This window comes from Lissotriton helveticus, chromosome 8 (genome assembly GCF_964261635.1).
Source record: "Lissotriton helveticus chromosome 8, aLisHel1.1, whole genome shotgun sequence".
In the NCBI taxonomy this organism is placed as follows: domain Eukaryota; kingdom Metazoa; phylum Chordata; class Amphibia; order Caudata; family Salamandridae; genus Lissotriton; species Lissotriton helveticus.
Window position 1 is genome coordinate 70,051,523 of NC_136069.1, and position 22,398 is coordinate 70,073,920.

The 22,398-nt window shown below is 47.0% G+C and overlaps 1 protein-coding gene across 2 annotated transcripts in view; it reads left to right on the forward strand.

Moving 5' to 3' along the window:
* HGD (homogentisate 1,2-dioxygenase) overlaps positions 1-22,398 on the forward strand; it is a 172,340-nt gene that overhangs the window by 110,322 nt on the left and 39,620 nt on the right. For both annotated transcript variants that reach the window (XM_078656643.1, XM_078656644.1), the window contains exons 6-10: positions 7,703-7,794; positions 10,638-10,672; positions 16,147-16,226; positions 18,449-18,548; positions 19,674-19,798. In XM_078656643.1, coding sequence (XP_078512769.1) covers positions 7,703-7,794; positions 10,638-10,672; positions 16,147-16,226; positions 18,449-18,548; positions 19,674-19,798 — 432 coding nt within the window. The remainder of the gene's footprint in view (positions 1-7,702; positions 7,795-10,637; positions 10,673-16,146; positions 16,227-18,448; positions 18,549-19,673; positions 19,799-22,398) is intronic.

Below are 22,398 nucleotides of genomic sequence, written 5' to 3' on the forward strand. Positions count from 1 at the left end.
TGTGATCCGAAAATGTTTTTGCGAGGTATTCAGAGGACGTACATTTAGTTATAAGGGAGTTGGTACATAAGAATCTGTCTAAACGAGTGTGTAGGTTGTGCACAGGGGAGTAGTATGAATACTCTTTGTGAGTTGGATGCAACACACGCCATGCGTCTGACAGTCCCCACCCTTGAAGCCATGTGCCGAAAGAATCGGCCATCTTGTGCACTCCTGTCGTCTGGAGGGGGGGGGTGTGACCTATCCATGTCAACGTCCAAAACCATATTCTAATCTCTCCCCAATACCCAGGGAATATCTATCCAGCCAGTCAAGGCTCTCCCTACAATTGCCAGAAACCTGTCCTGATCAAAATTCGGGGCGTATATGCTTCCCAGGACTACCATTGTGCCATCTGGTGTGCCTTTCACTAAAATGTACCGACCCTGGTCATCTACCTTTCTTTCTAGTTCCACAAAATGGGTGCCATGGCGTATCCAGATTGTGGCCCCCCTGGAGAATGCAGAGTACGTCGTAGTGAGCACAGTCCCTCGCCACTTTTTACGTAACGTGTGTGCCTCAGACAGTGTAAGGTGGGATTCCTGTAAAAATGCTATCTGCACCTGTTGGCGAAGTAAAAAGGCATGTATTCGATGTCGTTTTTGTACCGCACCGAGCCCCCTCACATTCCAGGTAGCCAGTCTATATTTCCCTGCTATGTCAGCCATGTCCTAGTGTAGGCAGTACAATAAATAGCATTGTCGTGTTTTTTTTTATTTTTATTTTTTTTTTATTTTTTTTTATTTTTTTTATTTATTTATTTATTTTTTTTTTTTTTTTGTCCTCATTAGCCATAAAGTCGATCCAACTATGCTCTTAGCCTCTCAGACACGAGGACCGTCCCCCCCCATAGCACCAAGGAGCCCAATGCTGAGCCCCAGGTGCCCAGAGAGCCGGCCCCCATGCTTCCAGCAGAGCTTGAATAGACGTACTCCCTTCAGACCAGTTCGGCCAGATGTCCTGTTGCTGTACGATACCACCCTTTTGGACAGAGAGATTTTAGGCCTAATCATCGGACCCGGGGAAAAAAAAAAAAAAAAAAAAAAAAACCCCGGGTAGGCTAACTATCCCTCCTCCAATCGATCAAAAGGTGCCAAAATGTAAGAGATCGAGGGCTGCATGTTCTCATTAAGTCCATCTTTGAGGTTGCGTATAATGAAGACAGCCACTCTGCATGCGTTGGGGGATTTATGTTAATCCAGTTTTTACAGATCTCTCAAGTTCGGCCACCAGAAGTTTTTAAAAAAAATTAGACTAAAGACACTATTGAGTAGCTTAAAAGAATGGTTCCAAATAAAATCTAAGATCGGGATAGGACACTTATCCGAACACGCCCCAATTTGGGACCTACCTGGACTAGCACCACAGGAAGCCAACACAGTCAAAAGAATCCTGCTGGACGCAGGGATCACAAAGTGGGGGGATCTGCTGATGGAAGGAACAATCTTGGGCTGGGATATCTTCAAGCTTAAAGTAACATCACCACTCTCCTGGATAGTATATCTACAAATAGGAAGTTGGATTCGAACTCAAATTAAGAAGAAAGGAATGATGGGACAGGAAAGCCCTCTCGAGAATATCCTAGTGGATAGACCGGCGGGGAAAAAAGAAGTTGCGCTCTTCTATTGGCATATTATAGAGGATGGAGAGCGAGACTTTAACCTCCCGGAAAAACTTTGGGGTGCTGAGGGAGAACCAGATAGGGGAGATATTTGGGAGGAATCTTTTATCCTCCTCTATAAAATCGTCAAGCCAGCATGGCTGAGGCGCAATCATTTCTTCACACTTCATAGAGCATATTACTCTCCTAAACGGTTGTCGAAATTCCAAACAGGGAAGTGCTGTAGTAAATGTTCCTTACCGGCAGCGTCAGACCTGCATATGTTCTGTGACTGTCCGAGTATTGCCACCTTTTGGCATGAAGTTAGAACAACACTCGAATCTATTCTTAGTGTCACTATCCCGTGGTCATGGTCTTTGGTCATCTTCGGATTAAATCATAACATCAAGGGATCAGAGAGAGATTTTCTGTTTAATAGCATTGTCGTGTTGTGAAAGGTGTGACGTCAGTGTGAACCAGGAGACGGTGCCCTCCCTTCCCCAACCCCGAACATTAAGGGCGCAGCATAGGAACTAGGCTGGGCCTAACCTAAAAATACAAAACATAAACAAACAATCGACAGTGCATACGCTTGTGGGGGGTCGACGTAGCGTAGGCCGTGTACAGAGCTCCATACTTATCCGCGTCGCCGGCTCAACGGCGCCGCCGGGGGAGGCAATGTGTATACAGCAATTACTAACAGCCTCTGGGGGAGGAATCTGCTTACACCAACTGAATGTCACACTTCTTCCTCCTCAGGGACGTGAATCATGCGGTCCCCAAATCATATCTATCACGCAATAAGCATACCCCCAGACAACCAGGCTTTCATACATGGTCACGTAACCGCCTCAGATTCTCGTGCTGCAGATTATTTTCCCCATTGTTAACTCAGCATTACAATCAGTATACAGGAAAGGATATCAGTAAATCTCGCAGTCTCGGGAGATGGTTGTGTCAACAGTTATTCATGGGCGTTGTCCAAAAGTTCATCCGCCGCTCTAGGCGTGACCGTCGGGAACAATACCATACTGTGTTCCGAGTCGGAATGCAAGGTACTGTCTCCAGTGTCTGTAGGTATTGTCTCTCTCTCTTCCCGGAAGGAGCCTACCATCTCAACAGCGTCTTTTTGGCCTGCTTTTTGTTGGAAGACGGTGGGTTTGCACCGCTTCGGATTCGTGGTCTGTGCGTCGGGCGTGTCACCCGCCTGGCTTAAGTCGTCTTTGGAACCATTGGCCGATGACCTCTGGGTTGGACCCGAGTCCTCTTCAATGTCCATCACCTCCATCCATTCTTCCACATCCGTGGGGCTTTCAAAAAAGTGAGTCTTATTATCATGGACCACCTTGAGACGGGCCGGAAACAGTAAGGCATAGCGGAGTTTTGCCTTCTGAAGTCTCTGTTTAACTTCGTAATAGGAGGACCGTTGTTTCTTCACCAGGTTGGTGTAATCCGGGTACAGCGAAATATGTTTATTTTCATATTCGATGGGGGACTTCAGCCGGGCTTTCTGAAGCAGCACATCCCTATCCCAGTAGTTGAGGATTTTAACAATCAGCGGTCGTGGGGCCTGACCTGGTCTCGGTTGTCCAGTGGGAACCCGGTGGGCTCTCTCCACGCAAAAGAACGGCGACAGACCTTCCGTAGCCACGTTGTCACGAAACCACTGTTCCATAAATTCCGTTGCGTGGGCCCCTCACTCCGTTCCGGAAGTCCAATGACGCGGATGTTATTAAGCCGATTGCGACCTTCGGCATCCTCCACCCGCTCCATGAGAGATTTTACTTGGTGCTGGATTTGCCGGATGGAGTCCGTGTGATCTGCAACCGTCGGGGCGAGGTCCGTCAGCACCACACCCTGGTCTTTAACTTTGTCCACCAGCTTGTCATGGTCGGCCTTTAATAATGAGAGGTTAGTAGTGAGGGTGCCCACCTGCGTTTCCATCGCGGCCCTGGAGTCACGAATTTGTTTAAGGATCAGGTCCAGTTTGTCCATTTGCTGGTCTTCAGTGAGGGCAGAGGTCGAAGCAGAGCCACCCAGGCCAGCGTCCGGGAGAGGTCCCGGCGGCGTCCCCTCTCTGCCGTCCGTCGCTTTTTCCCCTTTCCGAACCATTATGGCCGTCTGCAGGCTCAGTCAGTGTCCGGGGCCCTGAACAGGGATGGGCGTCCGTCCAGCCCCCTGTCGTTCACGAGCGATCCTCTGGCTGAACTCCTGGTTCTTCCGTATCCCCGGTGGCCAGGTGTGTCTTAGGGTAGGGCCCAGTCAGATCTACTCGTGGTGGCCTCGCCGGTAGCACTCAGCGTCTGCCTCTCGAAGGAGGGCAGAGGGCGGACCGCAGGGTATGGTGCCGGTCTCCACCCCCCCCCACTCGCGGCGTGAAAATGTCGGCGGTTTCTCTTGATGGCGCAGGGCGTCTGCGATGTTACCACGCACCCGCGGGCACTCACCCAGGCCCACTCCACCTATCCTTTCGGGCCACAGCAGGATTCTACTTCCGTCGCTTCAGGGGGAGAGAGGAGGGGAGGAAGACAGGAAGAGGGGGGCGGCAAATCTGCTCCGGTACCTCCACTCGTCCTCCGCCCTCCAGCAGTTCACCAGGCCGCCAGGCAAGCCGCGGAGCCGGTGTGGCTATCGGGACCCTCCCGGGTCGGGCCCACCTCAAAAGTTCGGGTCCTCCCTCCGGTCCTCGGCCCGTAGATCGGGTCGCAGCGTGGGCAAGCTCCACCAAACAGGCACAGTCCGCCGCGCCGGCCGGCGTTCAGCCTTTCAGGCACTTCGGCCGTTTTCGCCACGCTAGGATCCGGCTCTCGGCCCGGAGGGAGGCCTCAATCGGCACTCCGTCGGTTTCTCGATGGTCCGGGCTCGTAGGATCTCTGGGGCCACGTCGAGTCGTGTAGGGGCTCTGGAGAGTCAGTGGCCAGTCAGCGATGGTGTTTTTCGTCTCCCCAGCACGGCTTACAGGATTCTGTTCACCCGGCGGCATCGGAGCTCTAGCAAACTCCGCCATCATGGCCTGCTAGCCACGCCCCCCCAAGCTCAGTCTAGGTTGTGTCTCTCATGCTCCTCAAGCTCAGTCTAGGTTGTATCTCTCATGCCCCTCAAGCTCAGTCTAGGTTGTATCTCTCATGCCCCACAAGCTCAGTCTAGGTTGTGTCTCTCATGCCCCTCAAGCTCAGTTTAGGCTGTGTCTCTGGTGCACCACAAGCTCAGTTTAGGTTGTGTCTTTCACTTGCCCCACAAGCTTAGTCTAGGTTGTGTCTCTTATGCCCCACAAGCTCAGTCTAGGTTGGGTTCTTTCCCGTCTGTCCCCTAAGCTTAGCAATGCGTTGCCTTGAATTTACTCTTAACTCCACCTCTGTTCCTTCCTTAAAATATACATTAGCAAAGGCAGCAGGTTTCACTTTCCAGGCATGCATGAACACATATGTGCCCACTTACGCGAAGTGCCTAAGTTCATGCATACAGGATATCATACAGATGCTCAGCTTCACCAGTCCAGCAGAGATGCAGGCTCTCATGCACATAAACCAGCACAGGCATATGGGCATATGTCACTGTGCAGTGCAGATTGCACAGTGTTGTGTGTCTGTGAAGAACAGGACACTATGCACCAGTCTGTGTAAGGTGGTGTGAAGATGAGGCAAACAGGGATGCGTATCGGAGGCAAATGGCTTTGTGTTCTGCGGACTCTCAGTGGCGTGCAGCGGAAGCCTCATGTCAGTTTGCAGTGAGTTTACAGTGATTGCCCTGCTTGGTGCTTTTTGCTCTAAGCATTATTTCACAGGTTAGTCTTTCAAAATTAATAACTCAAGTTCTGCTATTGGATTTTTATCATTTTGTCTTGTTTAATTTATTAAATTAAGTTATATTTTTCTAACCTGGTGTGGTATCTTTTTGTGTGGTGTTTTCACTGTTTTAGTGTTTGAAGTGTTGCACAAATACTTTACACGCTGCCTCTAAATTAAGCCTGACTGCTCTGTGCCAAGCTACCAGAGGGTTAGCAAAAATTTAGGGTTTGCCTGACACTTATCCTGAATAGGATTGTGGTTACTGTTTGACTTAAGGTCCACACCCCAGTCAGACAACAACCCAATTTCTAGCAGTTGTGAAAAAGGGTCTAGGACAAGAGTGTGCAAGCAAGTCCCCTCCAGTGTATCAGCTCTGAGTGATGTACAGCAAGAAACAATCCCCCAGATTCATCATTGTTCCGTTTTGCGAGTCCTTAATAGCGATTATTAAGGAATCGCTATTAAGGACCTGCAAAACGGGATTCATGTAGAAATCGCAATTTTATTTGGAATTTCTACAGTTTCCTTATTTGCGATTAGCAAATTGCTAATCGCAAATAAGGAATGACTCCCCATTCATTCCTATGGGCCCAAAGGCCTATAGGAATGAATGGGGAGTCATTCCTTATTTGCGATTAGCAATTTGCTAATCGCAAATAAGGATGCGATTTCAAGGGTGCCAGGGGTGTCCAAAGGACACCCTGTAGCACCCCTGAAATGTAAATGTAGACTGATGTTGCGCACACACATGTCCAAAGGACATGTGTGTGTGTGTGTAACATCCAACTTAGGAAAATGCACTAAAGTGCATTTTTCTAAGTTTTCGCTATTTACCACGAAGTCAGACTTCGCGGTAAATAGCGGCCAAAATTAGCGAATTCACAATTCAGAAATGGATCATGAATTGCATTTAAGGAATCTCAAATAGAGATTCCTTAAATGCAATTCCTCGCAATTTAGCGAGTTCACAATTTGCGATTTTTGCAATTGGGATGATGATTCCCAAATGCAAAAATTGCGTTCGCAAAGGGCCGGATTCTGAGAATCTGGCCCTTTGCGAGCCGATTTTTCGTTGATGAATCTGCCTGAATATGTATTGTTGGACCCAGAAGAGCCACTGAGTTCCTGACATGTCTAAAGTGTGTGGAAGCCAGAAGGGTGGTTGAGAAAGAGGTGTGGGGTGTTCTACGAGCAGAGAGAACACAGCTTTTTTAATGCTCTCCTCTCATTCAGTTACCTAGATAATATATGTGCCACTCCTCCTGTTCTCTTTTCAACCTCCCCAGTGGTGGCTTGATTTTCTGGACCAGTCCAGGACTTCCATCAAAATACATTGCTATAACTGTGGTGGGGCAAGTCATACAGATAAGACATATAGTTGGAACTTTACCCAGGCACCTGCTTACAATCCAGCAGCCTGCATATTTATATCCCAAAATGGATTGACTTAGAACATAAAATGTACAACCCCAACTTAGTTATTTCCTGAAACTGTGCAGTCCCAGATAAGCTACCTATGTTTTCCACCTCTGTCATTATATGCTTGTGTTCTACAGAAATCATACAAATAACATATAACAGACTGTCCTGGTAGCACACTCTCTAGTTGTTTCAGTGAATAAAACTTAGCTTTATAGATGAGCTCTATATGGCAAGTAAAGGCTGTCTTCAAACTATTGTTTTACCACTTAGAGGTCACCTGGTGTATTAACCGCCAAATGATAAAAATGACTAGCCCTTCTGTATGGGGTGATGCTGTTTGTCCAGAATGAATTCATGTGGACCTGCAGATTCAGCTACATTTACGTAACTACGCCCATATTCCAGTTGCATTTCAGAGGGACAGAATAAAGCTACCTATAATTGAGTAACATGTTTGTGAAAATAGGGGAAGGGTGCATTTATTTAATATTTAACTTTACCAAAGAAGGTTGTGCCGATGGATCAGGCCCAACACACCTAAATATATAAGATCTGTGCCTTTGTAGAATTTGTGAGTGGGGTTCATTGGTGTTAATTTGGTACATGGAGGAAATACTTACATGTTTATTACACTACTCAAACTCTGTGGGAAAACCCCAGGAATTGGCAAATGCAAGCCCATTAACTCAGATGTGAATTTCGTTTTGTTATTCTTAAATAAGGATTCAGAGGCTACTTTCTCTTTTTCTAGGTAAGTAACTTCCCTGTACCCTGTACCTTGTGTGGTGCTTGCTGTGGCCCCTCAGGGTAATGTCTTGCACTCATCAGACCTTCTTGCTCTGCTTCTCTTTAGGGACTGCACACCCTGTGTGGTGCTGGCGAGCCCAGGTCACGCAACGGGATCGCTGTTCACATCTTTGTCTGCAACTCCCCCATGGTGGACAAGTACGTATGGCGCGCTGATGGAGGGGCTGGTGCAGCGCGCAATATGCATAAAAATCCAATGCACAAACTGAGCAACACGCCATTTAGTATAAGGAGGGGCTTGTATTTCTTATGTATTGTATTTACTTAGCTTGAGCATTTTTAATAAAAAAGATGACTGTGTTGTAGCTTACAATGTAGATGTTAAAAGAGACCATTTACACCGGATACCTAAATAGTGTAAGCAAGATCCGTGAGTTCACAGTAGGTACTCATTGGTTTTGCTGATGTTTACAAGTAAAGGTGAGTCTCTGTCAGGGGGGGCACACCAGGTGTATAAATTCCAAGGTCAGGAGAAACATTTCCTGGTGCCTCACTCCTCCAGCACCAACCCCCCACTGGTTTAACCCAAAATAATTTTGTTTCAATGGGAGGATACTCTTCAATCATCAATAGATTAGATGTTCCCAATCACAATGTACTCAAATGCTTTCATAATTTTGTTTCCTTTTATTCCATATTTGAATTAAAAAAATCTTCAATCACAATACTGCTACACAGCCAACACGTTTCGATGTACCACCTCTTTTTCAGGGCCTTGATCAAATTCAGTGTCCGTATACACCTCCAATCTCATATGGCGTCAAGAGCATTGTGCATATTTTCTTTAAACAAACGGGCTCTTCCGAAGCAGAACACCAAAGGCTATACTATTGATAAATGATTGCCTCCTGCGCAGGCAGCAGCGCACTATGACTCTCAGACTCACTGAGAGGGACCTACTTCACGCCGACTGACGAGCATAACTCCTCGAGTCCTTGGCCCAGCAGATTCTGACCAGGACCTCAATTCCTTCCTGTTCAGGACATGAGGTCACATCCCCCCACGGTGCCACAACAGCTTGTAACGCAACAAGGGCATCCCTCGCCGGGTCTCTCGTATTGGGTGGTCAGTGTGACTAGTGCGGCGCGGCGCAGCGGGCGGGAATTTCAATCCCGGCAGCAGGGCAGATTGATTCATTGTAGCAGAGCCAAGCACAATCTTTATAACTGTTACTGAGCCTGATGGCAGCCGCAAGTGAAGTCTGCTGCGGCCCAGGCCGGGCGCACGGCATACAGGTGCAGAGGCGCCGTCGTGTGCGCTAGTACCAGGCAGGCTGGCGTTGGCAGCCCGGTCAGTGGAAAAATGTGTGACAATGCATTTAAGTGCGGTGATGCAGGAACACCACACTGAAATGCGTGAGCGTCACGCCTGATGTGTGACACTTGGCAAACCTACTACAGGGATTCTCATCCAACGGCACATTTATATATTTATCTGAACTCCAATCGAAGGGATAAGTAGTTGGTCATTATGAGGGAATATAGAGTGATAAGATCCATTATTTTCTTGGTGAAGAGTTGGTTGGCACCTGGTGGGCGGTATATGACTTTGATTTTGGTTGGCTTGGAGTCTGCAATGACTAGATCCACCCCAAGATTTTCAAAGGACTCCTGTTATTTGGAACAAGCAGACCGAAGGTAAGGGGACTGCTGAAGCAGCATAGTCTCTTTCCAGATGACTGTGGATGACTGCAACACCACCGACTAGTCCTACTCTAGCTAGACGTTTAATGGAGAAGCTGTGAGAAACCAGAAGGATCAATTCAGCTAAATACCGTTCCTTGTTCGGCTGCAGATCTGTTGTTGTGCAGCATCGATGTTAAGTTGGCTTTCGTAGTTGTTGATGTTTGCACTGCATGGTTGTCAGCGCCCACCATTGATGCCTGATGGACTGAGGGAATACACACTCATATCTTGCTAGCTAGAACTTCTGTTCTGCGACAGTACCTAAGCTCACCTCCCCCACCCTGAATAGTCCTACCAACCCGGAGACCTTGCCAGAGAAAGAGACTGTTTTTTATACAGGCCAGTCCACATAGTCTGCTATGTCATACCAGCCCTCCCCTAACCTTCCAAAAACCACGGAAAGATACACTCTTTACTGAGTGGAGGAGAATTTATGTAAGACCTGGATTTGACTGAACCTGGCTTCCTATCTCTGTCCCGAAAGTGGGATAATTATTCCCAAAATGCATTGGGATTGGATGGTTTATCATTGCTTTTGAAAGAAATTTCTCTACATTGTGAAAATATTAATATGAACGATACATAACAAACAGTAGGGATTGATAAAGATTACCCAACATAAGGATCTGCTGATCTCGAACAAACAACTTAATTGAAAGTTGATTCATGTATTTGGATTATTGATTATCTGATTACAGTCCCTTTTTTCTGGGAACCTGAGCAGTGCAAGAAGGGGACGTTCCCCATTGAGGGGAACGCTGTTTGTGATAATTATTGACCCCATTGAGCAGATAATGGTAATGTCCCTTAATGAAAGGAGACTTTATTGCATCAACAAAGGAAGGCCTTAACCTGGAACAGGACTCTGGATACCACTATTCTCCATGAAGGCTGAGGGATAGCTGAAGGTTTGTAAGAAAGTGCTGAGAAATCCCTGATCCCCCTGTCAATCCAAAATTCTGACCGGCTTTGGTCAGTTCTTGGATAAGGGCCTTAGTTTTCATTCCACTGGAGGATGAAATTTGGGTACTAGTCCACCCCCAGGACTACCAATCCCACTGTATCAGTTTTAACATTCTGGTGACCAGTTTGACCTTATAGTGGATAATAACAGTAATCCAGCTGAGTGTGCTAATTTATGTTTTGGTTGAGTGGAAGGTGATGTAGTAATGGCTGAAACATAATGCACTCCCAGACACTTCAGTCACTAATGAACAGACTCTGAAAAGGCAAATGGATCTCAAGGCCTCCGATCGCAGACTCTTAACATTTCTTCTGTTTTTTTTTGTTCGTTAGGTGTTTCTATAACTCAGACGGGGACCTGCTGATTGGTGAGTTATTTTACATCCTCTTCATTTTAGTCTGTGTTTATTACTCACCTAGTCAGTTTTCCTCCTGCCCCCTTCTCAGTCAATTCAGTTAGCAGCATGTTCACCTGGCCTGTGTCAATTTAAAATGTGAGAGCCGATATGCCACATCTGGTGCCAGTGTTATGGCACTAGCTTCACTGAGATACCTGGAGTCTTGATGTCTTTACATCAATTGAGCAGACTAATGTGGCACTCCACGCTCCTAGCCCGATTCCTGCACGGATCCTGGAAGCTTTATGATAAATCCCAGAAACCAGTCAAGGACTGTCTCCTATCACCTGTACACAGGAGTCCCATCACTGTTGGGTTCTAGTTCGCATGATGGCCATAGGAGAGCCGGGTTTCAGAGGCATCTTCATAACTAGTCGACTAATCTGAAACCAGAGAATGTTGCTGTTAACCGTGTGACAGCCTGCTGTGCCTGGGTTGAAGGATTCTCCCATCAGACAGTAGAGTAAGAGAGACATCCAAGTATCTGAGGCAAGAGCCCGCCTAGGCTAGGAGCACGCAGTGAGAAGACGGTGCCAGTGTCCAGTAGACCATCTGTATTACCTCTATGATTCCAGCAATGATAGTAAGTCAGTGATGATGGCTCGCACTTTAGCTACCTGGTCTGTGTGACCTCCAGGACATAGGTTGCCTTTGCCCTTCATCTTTCTGCATGAATTAAAATTGCGTCCAAACTTGTGAGATAATATTGTGAATTGGAAACTGAGGCTATCCCATCCGGTCTCATGGATGAGGCTCTCCCATCCAGTCTTGTGGATGAGGCTCTCCCATCCAGTCTCATGGATGAGGCTCTCCCATCCAGCCTCATGGATGAGGCTCTCCCATCCAGTCTTGTGGATGAGGCTCTCCCATCCAGTCTCTTGGATGAGGCTCTCCCATCCAGTCTCATGGATGAGGCTCTCTCATCCAGTCTCGTGGATGAGGCTCACCCATCCAGTCCCATGGAAGAGGCTCTCCCATCCAATCCCATGGAAGAGGCTCTCCCATCCAATCCCATGGAAGAGGCTCTCCCATCCAATCCCATGGAAGAGGCTCTCCCAGCCAGTCTCATGGATGAGGCTCACCCAGCCAGTCTCATGGATGAGGCTCACCCATCCAATCCCATGGATGAGGCTCTCCCAGCCAGTCTCATGGATGAGGCTCACCCAGCCAGTCTCATGGATGAGGCTCACCCAGCCAGTCTCATGGATGAGGCTCTCCCATCCAATCCCATGGATGAGGCTCTCCCAGCCAGTCTCATGGATGAGGCTCTCCCAGCCAGTCTCATGGATGAGGCTCACCCAGCCAGTCTCATGGATGAGGCTCACCCAGCCAGTCTCATGGATGAGGCTCACCCAGCCAGTCTCATGGAGGAGGCTCACCCAGCCAGTCTCATGGAGGAGGCTCACCCAGCCAGTCTCATGGAGGAGGCTCACCCAGCCAGTCTCATGGAGGAGGCTCTCGCATCCAGTCTCATGGATGAGGCTCTCGCATCCAGTCTCATGGAGGAGGCTCTCCCATCCAGTCTCATGGAGGAGGCTCTCCCATACAGTCTCATGGATGCGGCTGTTACATCCAGTCTCATGGTTGAGGCTCTCCCATCCCGTCTCATGGTTGAGGTTCTCCCATCCCGTCTCATGGTTGAGGTTTTCTCATCCATTCTCATGGACAAGGCTGTTACATCCAGTCTTATGGTTGAGGCTCTCCCATACAGTCTCATGGATAAGGCTCTCCCATATAAGGCTCTCCCATCCAGTCTCATGGATAAGGCTCTCCCATCCAGTCTCATGGACAAGGCTGTCACATCCAGTCTCATGGATGAGTCTCTCCCATCCAGTCTCATGGTTGAGATTCTCTCATCCAGTCTCATGGACAAGTCTGTCACACCCAGCCTATTGGTTGAGGTTCTCCCATCCAGTCCCATGGCAGAGGCTCTCCCATCCAGACTCATGGTTGAGGTTCTCCCATCCAGTCCCATGGCAGAGGCTCTCCCATCCAGTCTCATGGACGAGGCTCTCCCATCCAGTCTCATGGAAGAGGCTCTCCCATCCAGTCTCATGGAAGAGGCTGTCACATCCAGTCTCATGGTTGAGGCTCACCCAGCCAGTCTCATGGATGAGGCTCACCCAGCCAGTCTCATGGATGAGGCTCACCCAGCCAGTCTCATAGATGCGGCTCTCCCATCCAGTCTCATGGATGCGGCTGTTATATCCAGTCTCATGGTTGAGGCTCTCCCATCCCATCTCATGGTTGAGGTTTTCTCATCCATTCTCATAGACAAGGCTGTTACATCCAGTCTCATGGTTGAGGCTCTCCCAAACAGTCTCATGAATAAGGCTCTCCCATCCAGTCTCATGAATAAGGCTCTCCCATCCAGTCTCATGGTTGGGACTCTCTCATCCAGTCTCATGGTTGGGACTCTCATATCCAGTCTCATGGACGAGGCTCTCTCATCCGGTCTCATGGATGAGGCTCTCCCATCAAGTCTCATGGTTGAGGTTCTCTCATCCAGTCTCATGGACGAGGCTGTCACATCCAGCCTCATGGTTGAGGTTCTCTCATCCAGCCTCATGGTTGAGGTTCTCCCATCTAGTCTCATGGATGAGGCTCTCCCATCCCATCTCATGGTTGAGGTTCTCTCATCCAGTCTCATGGATGAGGCTTTCCCATCCAGTCTCATGGATGCGGCTGTTATATCCAGTCTCATGGTTGAGGCTCTCCCATCCCATCTCATGGTTGAGGTTTTCTCATCCATTCTCATAGACAAGGCTGTTACATCCAGTCTCATGGTTGAGGCTCTCCCAAACAGTCTCATGAATAAGGCTCTCCCATCCAGTCTCATGAATAAGGCTCTCCCATCCAGTCTCATGGTTGGGACTCTCTCATCCAGTCTCATGGTTGGGACTCTCTCATCCAGTCTCATGGACGAGGCTCTCTCATCCGGTCTCATGGATGAGGCTCTCCCATCCAGTCTCATGGTTGAGGTTCTCCCATCCAGTCTCATGGACGAGGCTCACCCATACAGTCTCATGGATGAGGCTCTCCCATCCAGTCTCATGGATGAGGCTCTCCCATCCAGTCTCATGGATGAGGCTCTCCCATCCAGTCTCATGGAAGAGGCTCTCCCACCCAGTCTCATGGAAGAGGCTCTCCCACCCAGTCTCATGGGTGAGGCTCTCCCATCCAGTCTCATGGAAGAGGCTCTCCCACCCAGTCTCATGGAAGAGGCTCTCCCACCCAGTCTCATGGGTGAGGCTCTCCCATCCAGTCTCATGGATGAGGCTCTCCCATCCAGTCTCATGGATGAGGATCTCTCTTCCAGTCTCATAGATGAGGCTCTCCCATCCAGTCTCATGGTTGAGGCTCTCCCATCCAGTCTCATGGTTGAGGCTCTCCCATCCAGTCTCATGGATGCGGCGGTTACATCCAGTCTCATGGATGAGGCTCTCCCATCCTGTCTCATGGTTGAGGATTTCTCATCCATTCTCATGGACAAGGCTCTTCCATCCAGTCTCATGGATAAGGCTCTCCCATCCAGTCTCATGGAAGAGGCTCTCCCACCCAGTCTCATGGACAAGGCTCTCCCATCCAGTCTCATAGATGGGGCTCCCTCATCCAGTCTCATGGTTGAGGTTCTCCCATCCTGTCTCATCGACAAGGCTGTCATATCCAGCCTCATGGTTGAGGCTCTCCCATCCAGTCTCATGGATAAGGCTCTCCCATCCAGTCTCATAGATGGGGCTCTCTCATCCAGTCTCATGGATGAGGTTCGCTCATCCGGTCTCATGGATGAGGCTCTCCCAACCGGTCTCATGGATGAGGATCTCTCTTCCAGTCTCATAGATGAGGCTCTCCCATCCAGTCTCATGGTTGAGGCTCTCCCATCCAGTCTCATGGTTGAGGCTCTCCCATCCAGTCTCATGGATGCGGCGGTTACATCCAGTCTCATGGATGAGGCTCTCCCATCCTGTCTCATGGTTGAGGATTTCTCATCCATTCTCATGGACAAGGCTCTTCCATCCAGTCTCATGGATAAGGCTCTCTCATCCAGTCTCATGGATAAGGCTCTCTCATCCAGTCTCATGGTTGAGGCTCTCTCACCCAGTCTCATGGTTGAGGCTCTCCCATCCTGTCTCATGGACAAAGCTGTCACATCCAGCCTCATGGTTGAGGTTCTCTAATCCAGTCTCATGGATGAATCTGTCTCATCCAGTCTCACGGATGAGGCTCTCTTATCCAGTCTAGTATTAAATATCCCATTGGTGCTCTCCCGTAAGTAATTGAGCTTTACTTTTTTTAGAAAGGTATAAGCATCCGTGTTGGTGCACTTTCACTTAGATGTGAAGCATGTTATTCAGCACTCTTTTCTTTCAGTCCTCTCTCCAGTAAGTTTTGAAACATCCAGGTTTCCACAGTCCCTCCTGCACTAAATACTCATGATACTAGCCTCCGCTATTCTCTGGTTGTGGTTGTAACAGAACGCTTGTCCACGCTATCTGTAATAGCACAAAAGCATGTCAAGGTCGGACAGGTCTGTTTATCCACCAAAACCAAAAGGGATGATGGATGGAGTGTTGAACAATTCAAGCACTCACCCCAGTCAACTGATCTGGGTTTAATCCATCATCATTCTTTAGCTCACTCCGCCACCCCAGTTCAGACATGGCTATATGCAAATCAGTCTGACCCTGTGCCTCATGGAAACAGTCCAGCCCGAACTGCGAAGCCATGTCTTCCCTGGACCGTAAACAAAGCATCCTGGGACGTGTTTCTGGCTAATCAGCTGTCATCAGCCAGGCTAGCTTGAATCCAGGGGCAAAGTGAGCACGGGTCCCACATCTGGGCATACCCTGTGCTGGGATCCATAAAACCCCCAAGCTACCTGTGAACTGTAATTGCTGGTTTAGCACGTGGTGCATTTTTTATTTCATGAATCAAACACAATCTGCTCTACAAAACTTTATTGTATTGAAATTGCACAGTTGCTCGTCATAACATGATGGGCAAAGAACCACCCAGATAGTGGCCCCCTTGGTATGTAACTGGTGGGAAATCCTGCTCCACTGGGGAGCATTGCTAGGACCGGCTAGTCAGTAGCTAGCACCACAGTTGCCCAGGAAGAGTGCGTTATATAGAAAAGCAGAAGGCTTTTCCAACCCAACACTGACCATCCAGCACCAGTTTCCATCAAAAATTGTTATGTTATGAACCCCTTCATTGCTGCCGTCGGCCAACGGCCGTCGCGAGAACTACCTTGGTAGTGCTGCGCAAGTCTGTTGGCCGGCACAGCCCCGCCCACACAATAGAATCCCCCGCACCGCGGCGAAATTATCACCGCAGTAAAGGGGTTAATACTCTTAACTCCACTAGAGCAATGCAAAAGGGCAAAGCAAACAGGCTACTTTTGTATAATGAGTAGTGAGCAGGCCTATCTTTGTCTCTTTCAGTGCCGCAGCAGGGCAAGCTCCTCATTCTGACAGAATTTGGCAAGATGCTGGTGGAGCCCAATGAGATCTGTGTCATTCAGGTGAGAGTCGTCTTTGGTTCTCTGAGAAGCCCTTTCCTACTATAGCTTTCTCTGTTCCTGCACGCCCCAGCCTGCATCTTCATCTTTCCTTCTTTCATGATCTACATCTCCCACTATGACTGGCCGGTGCTAGCGCAGAGTAGAGTCAGCACGAGAAAGCTTACGCGTTGCGTATTGTCTGCTACACCAACCTTTAGTACCTTCCACACTTTTTCATACATCATCATCTTCCATATGCCATCTTCACATAGTATCTCTTTTTTAATGGAAACAGGAGGCTAATTTTGATAAGTTAAACCCAACAAATGCATTACTAGTTGGTCTCCAGTACTAGAAAACGTTTTAGGTCCCAACAGGTCAGGTTTAATGTCTGACCTCATGACCCTCCAGACCTGAACACTGTGTAGGTCCCTCTGAGGCTGGTGTACTCCCCTGCCTAACCAAAGATATCACTCCAAATCCTTGTTTTTGCAGATTAAACTGAGAGGTGGCAGCCTTAACTACTTCCCATTGCAACTTTGACATGGACAAGACTATGCCAATTGAGAAAATGTTTCTCCCCATCTTCCAAAGTAAATACCTGGGTTTTTAGTTAGAGGTATAGGCTCCGGGAACATTCTGAAGGAGAAGAGATTCTTATTGTGTCAGGGGTTCCAACAATCTCTTGATTTCAAGCACATGCGCTCATGCTTGCGAGACTCGTGTGTTCTATAATAGGCTTGGAGCCAGCCCATTACTTATCAAGCACAGATTAAATAAATGTAATTAGTGTCCCTTGGTTGGCTATTCGCTGCCTGCGTTTTGAATCGGGTACTATAGTTAATATTTTTTTATTTTTTTTAAAAGCTATGACTCGGTCAATGCTGGCTGCGTCCTAGTTCTTCCCTCCACTCCCCTCCCACCCGTCCTCCCATCCCTGTTTCTTCTCCCCTCTAGCACCCTTCCGTCCATGTTTCTTTTTCCCCCTCCATCAGTAAAAAAAATAAATATATGAAGCTGTCAACGCTGATCACTTCATAGAATTTTAAAAAAACGTCCCTGTTTCCCAACAGTCGCCCCACCTCTTGTGCTATAAGAAAGACCTATTGGTTTTATCAGTGCTTGTTGAATAATGTACCTAATATCCAAAAGTTATGATATTTTGACGTGGGCTCCCAGATTTAAAGGCATATGTCTGTGTGATGGTGACCTATGCTTGTTCTTCCCAGAATTCCACAGTTCAGGCACCACTTCATTTAGATGGAGCGGGTGTGCACATCACCAGAGACTCCTGAATGCAGGTCTTTTCACTCCCTCCTACTCAAGTGTGTGTCTCCTTCCCCCTGTATGTGCAGATTTTGGCCTCTTCTGCATGTCTATTCTCCTCCATGTCCTTTTTATTGGGTGAGGAAGTACTATTACGTGACCTCTGACCAGATGACGTCATACGAAGAGATGGATGGAACATTGCAGGGGATAAATGTAACACATTCAGTGCACAATTTCTGAAATGACTAGAACATGAAAAGCCTATACATATGTTATCATCCTTCTTCACTCCCCTAGTCATGACGTTATGGCGAGGGAAAGGGCTACCGCCAAGGGACCGGGGGCGGTAGATGTTACAAAGGAGGGTTCTGAGCATCATTTGATCTGAAGATCTGGGTGAACCAACGACTGTGAGCTTGTGATGTTCAAACGATGTCTTAAACTCAGTAGTCTCTCTCTTTCATTGCCTCTCTTACAGACAAACATCCCCCTCTCTCTCAGTATTTGCCCGAACACCCATATTTCAAGTTTTTGGGTCACTATGTAGAAGGGACATGAGTACAAAGGAGAAGACACTCACCTACTAAACTTAACCACAAAGAGATAGAGAAACTTGCCATGGCATTGAGGCTATTATGAAGACATCATTAGGACTTTGGTAGCTACAAAGCAAGTCTTCCCTTCACCTGTAAAATCATAGAGAATGAGGTGGCAGAACAACATTGTTTATTTCCAAGTTCTAGAAGCAGGAATGTGACAGGACGATTCCCAGCAAAGAAAATGGCCTCACCCTGTCATTAAACAACAAATAAGACCATTAGCCTTAACCGGGACTGCACTGGTTGACAATGACAATAGATATCAAAGGCAAGACCGGTTGGCTTCGCCAATGCTTGTTTTACAAGTCATGTCAAGAAACCACAAAAGTAACGAAATGACACTAATTCTCCATTTTATGTTCCTGGTTTTTTCAGCAAGGAATGCGCTTCAGCGTGGAGGTTTTTGGCGAGACCAGAGGATACATCCTGGAAGTGTACGGGGCCCATTTTGAGCTGCCTGACCTGGGGCCTATTGGTAATAGTACTTCTGTGTTTTTTCGCAAGCTTCTTGTGGCCCTCATCTTTTTGGATTGATGTTAGGCAATGCAGGGGGTGACATGGAGGCGCTCAGTATGTGTTATCGCTGCAGAGAAGCCAAATTTTGCCAGGAAACCCAGCAAGAGAGGCACACGACCCTGTCAAAGATTTTGCATGTGTGTGTGTGTGAGTCAGTGTCACAAACCTTAGCTATACCATTAGATTTTATTGTACAGAGACCAACAAAATTAGGGGTGTCTCTAAATGTGACATCCAGGGCTTTGGTGAAGTTTATCTGTTTACTTAAGTAAGATGTGTTCCTTTTAAAGAACAGTCTTCAGTTCTTTCAGGAAGTGGGAGAGGAAAGGCCATCCTGAACCTACCTTGAGATGAAACTCTAGAGTGTGGGTGAAACTCTAGAGAAGGCTTGTCATTGAGGCTTCTCCTTTAGGTACTTCTCAGAATATCTACTGGTGCTTTGTTTGGTAGCTTGTCAAAAACAGCTTAAGTGTTCAGTACAATCCCAGTGGATGAGAATTAGCGCCTCAAAAAAACAATGTAATTATTGTCAATTGAGACATCCTCAACAACAAACTCAGAAGAGACTCAAAGGAACTTGTGGGTTGGGAATGATTCTGAAAAATATACTTTTTCTTTACATTACTGGAGCAAAGTTCCCCCCTCCCCCCCAATTTCATAAACCACAAGGTTTTACAACCAAAACAAAATAAACCTTTACCTAACATACCACTCTCAGTCATCACTGCATGGACCTGCAGTCTGTGGTAACAACGTACTGGCATAGTAACTCACACATCACCACTGTTTGCCATGTACTGCATTCTGGAACTGTATTGTGCACATCAGGTGAATTCTGTTGTTGTCATGTCTGTGCGACCTAAATGGCGCGAAACAACTGAATAAGGGTCGTAGAGACATATAAACCAATTGTAGCACCACTCTGTTTAAAGAAAATGCTAAGCAGAAACTAGCTAACACTTGGTTCAATTTAGCTACTGGTTCCTCTTGACAGTATCATAAGGATGTTACTGATTTTATTGCATGAAGAAATTAACTTTTCTGTGTACCGAAGTGGTAATAGCGTCTTTTATGTCATTGTAAGGGGCGAATGGTTTGGCGAACCCCCGGGATTTCTTGGCACCTGTTGCTTGGTATGAGGATCGCCAGGTGAAAGAGGGCTACTCGGTCATCAACAAGTACCAGGGCAAGCTCTTTGCAGCTGAACAGGTAACCAGGTCTGGCATGGGGCATGGAAGGGTTAGGCACTGACATATTGGAGTGGTAGGAGTGTGTATTGTTGTTTTGAGGAGTGACTTTATGCATGATTTATAGATGTGACCTCCAAGATTGGCAGTGGAGTGTTGTGTAGCCCTTGCGTTAAAGGTAGTTCTTGTGGAAATGGGCACGTCAGGAATGGCACTTTTGAAACTCATTGTCCACGGGGTATTGGGGAGGATGGTACTGGAAGTGCCTCTGTCGGTGGTGGTACTGGGTTGGTGTTATTAGGAGCTGCTTGGCAAATGGTGACGATTATTGGAGGGGCTGTAATGGGGTGCTGTTATTGGAAATGGCACTGTTGAAGGTGGTGGCAAGGTGGGTACTTGGATTGAAAGTGGCAGTACTGAGATGGTTGAGTGGGGAATGGTGCGGGAGCAGGTACTGGTTCTGCAGGTGCTAGTATCAGGGTGGCAGTGTTGGGGTGATTGTATTGCGATGTGCGCTGTTACACATAGTAATACTGTGGATCGTGGTCTAGTGTATGGTGGTAGTGGGGACGTGTGCTGGTGGAGCTAAAGATACTGGAAGTAGAAGTATGGGCAGGTGCACAACATCACTCCAAAAATAAATGTCAGATGCCTTGGGACTTAATCAAATGCTGCCATCAGAGCAACAACCTCTAAATATAGATGATCTTCTCTTACTTCTATATACTTCCACATGATGACTGAGAGCCTAAATACCTGGTCTTCTGTACCGACCTTTAACCTAAAACCTGCCTGATATGGAGAGAGATCCTTAGTGTCCTCTATCCACTCATTCAACTTATTCAAAATCTGTTTTTCATAGACCTTTTGCAAACTATCTTGCAAACTAATTGGTCTATAGCTGCATGGTTCATTCTTATCTCCCTTTTTAAAGTTCTGAATAATTTCCACCCGCCCTCCATGTTTTGGGAATCGGGTCTCCAGAGGCTATTGACTTGGATAACAAATTGCTCTAAGGGGCCCGTACTGAGGAATCGTCTCGGAAAGGATTCCCTGGAATTTTATCAGGGCAATGCCTCTTGTCCAATTTGATAGTCTTGATAGCAGTCGTAGCCTCTTCTAGGGCATTTGATTTTCTGTATTAGATGTTTTGTCATCACTAGTAATTTTTTGCAGAGTTATAGGCATATACTGGTCAGTCCCCATGACGTGCGAATAAAGGTTAGAAAAGTGTTCAACAGACTCTGCAGGATATACAAAATGATCAGTCTGGGTAAATCAATCTTTACTTCTGTGTACTATAAATCTTCCAAATTGCATGGAGTCTCCTGTCGTAGATGCCTCAATCAAGTCAGTCCAATTTGTGTCATCCCAATTCTGCTTCTCGATTACCGGTGTTCTCTTATACCAGTCCAGGCCATGCAAACAGCAGAGGGTGATCTAGATTTTAGCACCCTTACCAGTGACTTTTTTGAAAATCGTATTAGCATGTAAATGTGCCTATAAGGGATTTCCCTACTTACACACAATTTGACATTCAATATGCAAACAATGGTCACCAGCTCTGTCTAGTAGCTCACATTGAATTATTTAAGAATTGAATTGACTCATTTCAATTTGAACAAATCTGCTACAAATGATCTTGTACGGGTGTAAGTGTTTCAAGACGTACATTTATAATGAACAAAAACTTTTAAGAGGGTACAAAAAACTGATACATATGTCAGTGTAAAACAACATACAGTGACTGAGGTTTACAAATGATTTGTTGTTACACACACCTCATTGTCACTAATGTGGACACCTATTCCAAACAATATAGCAGGATGATGTAACTGATCAAACAGAAAACAAATCCTTGAGAAAATAATTCACAGAGAAAGTAGATGTAGTTGTCGACGTTTCGGTCTATATAGTGAAGACATCTGTTAGAACATCTTCAGGACGGTAGATTTGAATGTTCAATGACCCTTAAAAAATTACATGAGCGATTTCAAATTGTAGTTAACTCCATTAAAAATTATCTGTCCGACATCGGAAAGAAGGCTTCCAAATAGCTACTGCTGTTTCAAGGAGGTCCATGCAGATTAATTCAGTTATTTCAGACCCTCCCAGAACAGTCCTCATGGACACGATTGTTCCAAATCTAGCGTTTGTGTAGAGAATACGTGGGCATTGCTCCTTCGACGTACCGATGTCTCTGCAGTCAGCGTCCAAGACAGTGGTACGTCGACAGAGCAGTGCCCACGTATTCTCTAGACAGACTTCACTATATAAACCAAAACGTCGACAACTACACCTATTTTCTCTGTGAATTATTTTCTCAAGAATTTTTTTCTGTTTGATCAGTTACATCTTCCTGCTATATTGTTTGGAATAGGTGTCACATCCTATGTGTGATGTAGTATTGTATCTGTCTAAAGCTCGCGTTCCTAAGGATCTGAGCTGGGCTGGCTAACACCAGCACCCATTCTTTGCTGAAAATTGTTGTCCCAAGTCATGCTCCCACTTGTATCTGAGGGGGTTTAAGTTAATCGCTGCATGTTGTCACAGCGAAGCTGCGAACCACCACGTCAGATGTCTGTCACATCCTATGACATGTAAGTATTGCACAGTGACGTG